General features: G+C 45.2%; 1 protein-coding gene across 1 annotated transcript in view; it reads right to left on the bottom strand.

Moving 5' to 3' along the window:
• Positions 1 to 821: 821 nt before the first annotated feature.
• FAM47E (family with sequence similarity 47 member E) overlaps positions 822 to 6,000 on the bottom strand; it is a 30,839-nt gene continuing 25,660 nt past the window's right edge. The window contains exons 7-8 of the mRNA XM_053587716.1: positions 4,244 to 4,321; positions 822 to 1,206 (exon numbers count right to left, since the gene is read on the bottom strand). Coding sequence (XP_053443691.1) covers positions 1,129 to 1,206; positions 4,244 to 4,321 — 156 coding nt within the window. The 3' untranslated portion in view covers positions 822 to 1,128. The remainder of the gene's footprint in view (positions 1,207 to 4,243; positions 4,322 to 6,000) is intronic.

Below are 6,000 nucleotides of genomic sequence, written 5' to 3'. Positions count from 1 at the left end.
GATGAAAGCCCGTCACCCAGGGACTTTGCATTTGAGGCAGACATCGTGATGGATAAAGCTCTGGCCAGTGACCTCCCTTTCGAGATGATCGTGTCTTTTCCTGCAGGAGGAATGGTTTCATTAATTAGAAGAAGGTTTTTGTTCATACTTTTTTATTCCCCGGCCCACGGTCTGCAGGCTGTAGAAGGAGCACCATACCTGTGTCAGGTGAGGGCCTCAGGGGCTCCCAATCAGGCAGGGGATGGGGAGCCAGTGTGTGCAGAGGTCAGCAGGTGAGGGGGGACGGGGAGCCCGTGTGTGCAGAGGTCAGCAGGTGAGGGGGGATGGGGAGCCAGTGTGTGCAGAGGTCAGCAGGTGAGGGGGGATGGGGAGCCAGTGTGTGCAGAGGTCAGCAGGTGAGAGGGTGGGGGGGTGATTCAGGCTCTTTCCAACAATCAGATCTGAATGGAACTAAGAGTGAGACCACTTCTAAAATTATGCCAATAAGCCTTTCATCAGGGGCCGCCCCCCACAATCCAAACCCAGGCCCTCCCTGCAGTGCTGGGGATTGAATTTCAACATGATACGTGTTGGCTAAACCATATCCAAACCACAGCAGTGCCTAAAAGAAAAAATACCTCGGGCGGCACCTGTGGCTCAGTGAGTAGGGCGCTGGTCCCATATGCCAGAGGTGGCGGGTTCAAACCCAGCCCCGGCCAAAAAAAAAGAAAAAATACCTCAGGAAGCTTAATTCAAAATGAAAGAAACTAATATTGTAAAGAAATAGGAAAGAAGGTACGATTGAAAATAATACCCTAAAAACTGCAATAGAGTAATTCTGCTTTTATTTATTGTTTTAAATTTTACAAATAGTGCATATATCTACGTGATAGTCACAGTGCTGCAAAAATGTGAGATTACTTGTGATTACTGATCTCCTAGATGATGAAATATATGAAGTATTGATTATTGAAGATGGTTGAGAAATGTTTGGAAGTATTATGTGCTACCTTTACAGATGCTGCCAAGTCAAAGATGAACATCTGCAGTGGTGCGCTCACAATAAACTCTGTTTAATGTTTAATGTGAGAGAGTAATGGCCAAGTATGTCGTCAGTAAAATCTGCCTGATCATCTTCCCAGGATTCTTCTACACTTGAGTTAATTGTACAGGAGTCTTGCTACACGCATATTTACATTCTTTCCTGGGATACATCTTCTCAAGAAACTAAAAAAAAGAGAGAGAGAGAAACTCCATTAGAGTAATGAACAACAATTGTATAATATAGTTCTCCCCACAACCACTACTGCAAATTCCACACTCTGATGTATGTCTTTACGCTGTACAAAATCACAGGCTGAACATTTGACCATGGTAGACGCTGGTCTTTGGAAGGTAGTTGTACAGCCTCAGAGACACTCAGATCCAATTCACACTTATTCTGTGCCTGGCCCAGCCCAGCTGTGTTCTTAAAGGTTTGCGACCCACCCAAGTGGCATAGGAAATGAGGCTCTGGGTACTGCACACGGTAGATGATCCAGTAGCAGACACTAGGATTTGTACATATGTGTGTGTGTGCTCAGGTACCAAACACAAGTGTGTGTACACACAGTGTACACAAACATGAGGGGTGAAAAAGATAGCAATGTGCACATATAAATTTGAGTAAATAACGGCGTGTACATGCACACAGATCTCACTGGCTATGTTAGAGTCCCTTCTCTCTTTCAGTTGAAATCTTATCAATGAAATAGAGAACGTAGGATACAGGAATAAAGGCACAAAAAAGTGCTGGGCTCCGAGTGAGGGGGTCTCAGGGCGCTGCGCTGCGGCCAGGGGCACCGTCCTTCTTCAGTCAACGCGGCTGAAGAGTCACATCAGTGTGGCAGGCATTCTTCCTTTTGCCCATAATTGAACTAAATATTCATCAACAGAATGGATTAGGGGACAAATCAAAATGAAAATGTATTCTGCCACTAAAAACGTCAAGGTAGAAAAATGAGTCACAAAAACATAGAGAATATAAGGATGTAGATACACAGATATATGGACAGATCCGTGAGGGCCGTCCAGAAAGTATCCATCCACGCCTATCTGTGTTTCTGATGTTACGTGGCTGGATACTTTCTGGACAGCCCTCAGATACACATAGATGTAGAATGATCACATCATTATATATGTACATACATGAATGTATAAACAGGCACACAATTATGAACATTAAGAATATATAACCATGCTTTACGTAGTATGCATATAAATGTATGAATATACTTCTATGGACCTTAGGTGCAGATTAGGCAGTTAGTACAAGCATATACATTTTTGTGAGCATTTTAAATGTATCTAGGAGGCCTTTTACTGATGTTCAAAGCTACAGCAGACACACCCTCCCCTTGCCGTAGTGAAGTCTTCCAATCCCAGGTCGCCAACTCTTGCTCTAAACTTGCCTGATTTAACTTTGAAACCTGTCTGGCTCTGAGCTTGGTCAATACATGTCTTTGCCAGGACGTATAAACTACGGTCAGATCTATCACACTTAAAAAACATCTCCCGTCCCAGGAGCCACTGTCTCAGCTGTAGCCTCCTAACACCCCCGGGGATGGACGCAGGGGACGGTGGGCAAATGCGGTATTTATTACTAGCTACAACTTTGGCCCCAGATGCCTGCCTCGTTCTGCCAGCGGCAGGGCTGGTCTGGGCACACAAATCCCAGCTACAGGCCCTCCTGCTCATGGTCCCTTCTTGCCACTGGGCCCCTGTGGAGTGACCTTCCAAGGGAGGGGTGCTCCATGTGGGAGGCAGATGGAAACAAGTAAGGCAGGAAGGAAGAAGGGAGAAAAAGACAGAAGGCACTGGGGCCACCGTCCCCTGGGAAGTGAACTGTCGCCATGATCTGTTTCCACTTGAGGCAGAGCTACTAGCCCAGTGATAAAATTGCCAACCTAACTGTTTCGTCCTGACCCAAGCCACAGCTCTGGGTCAGGGTGGGACTCGCAAGCTCACAGCATGCAGATGGGAGAAAGATTGATTTCTCTGACCAGGAGCAAAGTATAAAGACATCACAAGCCTCTTTTAGTTTGAGAGAGAGAGAAGGGAGGGAGGAGCCCCAGCAATGAAGGAAGGGACGGAAGTGGCAGTCCCAGGGAGAAGCAGCTCAGTGTTTCTTGAAGGGTAAAAATGTCCTTTTTTCCCTCTACTTCAGCAGACTGTTGACAGAAGTGGCTGCAAAGTTGGTGTGTCTGTTTTTTTCAATTCTTTTTCTTTTTTCTACAAGGCTTATCAGTGTCCTTGGAATCTATCTGCCAAGAGCAGAGAGGAGGCAGAGCGCTCACAGCCCTCATCTGCTCGGGGCTCTTCAAGGCTGAGGAAAGTGTGCTGTGAGTTTCCTCTTCGGAGGGCAGTTACACACAGTGACTTTATCTCCTTTACTCTTTGATAGAGCGTTTTCCTCTTTCTCAGGTTACCAGTAAAGCCTCCTTTCATTTTGTCCTTAGACACAGAAGTAAAGGAGATGCAAGGCTTCCCAGGCAATGCAAAATGTTTGGTAACAGACAGGGACCCTTTTCACTTTTAGTCCCATTGAGGCCAAACCCGAGAGAGGTGGTCAGATGTGAATAGAGAAACATCACCTCTGACAGTAACAGAAACTAAACAGCCAGAATAGAAAGGGCAAAATGCCACGTCCTGTCTCTGAGCCTGTGCCTGGGGACAAGCACAGCTCTTGAGACCCGGCACAAGAAGGGAGAGTTGACCTGTGTGGAATGGTGGGAAATTGAGAAATAAAGCCAAGAAAGAAAGAGAGACAAAGACAGGAGCTGAGAGCTAGGGTGGTGTCAGGAGGGCTGACACAGCTGACGGCCGCAGCCAGCACCTCAACTGTGGAAAAACCGCTTTATTTATATAGTATATTAACAAGACTGCATCTTGGCACATGGGGTAGAGATCATGCTTAAAGAGGAAAAACTGGGTGCTTGCCAATAATAGGAAAAGTATGCGTGGACTACATGACTTCTGGCAGGTGGAAAGAATGTCGTTAAAGGAAGAGAGTGGTTGGGGGTCACTCCCTGACCATTCCCCAGGCTGTGGGGGCCCTGCCACCCACAGCCCGCTCCCCACACATGGCCCTCTGTCCAGAGCCTGAATCCTGCCGCAGCTTGTAAGGAAGGTATTTGGCTTTTGACAGAGTACTGGCCTTTTCCCATCAACAACTGTGAGCTATGAAGCCCCTCCTTGGGGCTTACTGAAATGGCCCTTCACTCACACGCGGCATCGGGTAGCCCCGGCTTAGAATGAAATCCTCAAAGACAGCTGTTCCATGAAGGCCTGTGAAGAGTTCCTCCTGAAAGAGCGTGCACATTTAAAGAAACTGGTCAGCCAGCTGAAGTTTCACTTCATATCTGTCCTGATTAAAACGCTAGCTCTTTATAAAGTACCTCATTTTTAACCACGTCCTTCTCATTGCTGAAGACATGTGTAAATAACGTTCACGAGTTGATGGCTTTCAAAGATGTTCAGCTTTCTTTCCTTTCCTTGCCCTTGTATTAATGATTAGCAACACATGTTAGTGATGGGGCATCCAACTGCAGCCCCCAGCTGGCTGTGAATGCTTATCTAAGAGGTGTCTTGGGCCACATGCTAAAAACACAAGCACTAATGAAAGCTGATGAGCAAGACAAACCACCAAGCATACTTCTCGTGGTATCTGACGCCACAGATAAGCCTTCATAACCAGCCACGGACTGCGGGGGACACCTCCAGTCATTAACCTAGGATGTGTCCACAATGTATGTATCTTAACTCCAAAGATCACAACAATCAAAAAAGACAAGCTCAGTCCCAACATCCTCTCAGTATTCAGACATACTTTTCGCTTTTCTTAATCTTTATTTGAATTTTAAAGTAGGTTATATAAGTTTACATAATTGCAATTCAGTACTTTAAGACCATTCCAACTTCTACACCAACTCAATCAAAAAAGTCAAAGCTCACGAGTTCCCAGCAAGACAGTCCTGTCTTCATAGTTGCGTGTCTGTGCCTTGTGAACTGGGGTGTCAGAGCCCAGTGGCACCACCTACAGTGCATAGGGTAAAAGTTCCTCAGGTGCGAAAAGCTGTGATTTATAGAAATCACTGTAGAACAATTCCATTGTTTTGAACCCTTCCTGTGTCTGAAACTCCTGATAAATAATCTTTTACTATAATAGTTATATCAACTATATTTTTCCATAATTTAAATAATACTACATTTTCATTAGCTGACTGTAACCATTTTTGCAAACATCTTCCCTAGGGTTTGCCATCAAATGAACTATATGTTGTAAAATTCTTTCAGTCTTTAAGAATTAATAGTCAAGGCAGCGCCCATACCTCAGTGGGTAGGGTGCTGGCCACATACACCCAGGCTAGTGGGTTCAAACCCTGCCCGGGTCAGCTAAACAGCAATGACAACTGCAACAAAAAAAATAGCCGGGCATTGTGGTGGGCAGCTGTAGTCCCAGCTGCTTGGGAGACTGAGACCAGAGAATCACTGGAGCCCAGGAGTTTGAGGTTCCAGGGGTCCTCAAACTTTTTAAACAGGGGACCGGTTCACTGTCCCTCAGGCCATTGGAGGGCCAGACTATAGTTTAAAAAAAAAACTATGAACAAATTCCTATGCACCCTGCACATATCTTATTTTGAAGTAAAAAAACAAAACGGGAACAAATACAATCACATCACCGCATGTGGCCTGCGGGCCATAGTTTGAGGACCCCTGCAAGCTATGACCTGCCACAGCACCCTACTAAGTGCAACATAGTGAGACTGTCTCAAAAAAGAAAAAGAAATTAATTCATTGAGAAAATGTTGTCAGCAGCTGGAATAGTTTTACGTTGTATATTAGATTCATATAAACACAGATAGGAAGCTCCAAAAAAAACGATACCAAGAATTCTGATAAGCACTATTTATATTATTTTGAGGCTTACATAAGCATGTCATGCTCATCAATTTGTGTCAGACCTCACATCTGAAATTAAGA

Source organism: Nycticebus coucang, chromosome 1 (assembly GCF_027406575.1).
Source record: "Nycticebus coucang isolate mNycCou1 chromosome 1, mNycCou1.pri, whole genome shotgun sequence".
NCBI classification, from domain to species: Eukaryota; Metazoa; Chordata; class Mammalia; order Primates; family Lorisidae; genus Nycticebus; species Nycticebus coucang.
The sequence above is the reverse complement of the archived record's forward strand: the minus strand, read 5'-3'. Positions and strand labels throughout refer to the sequence as shown.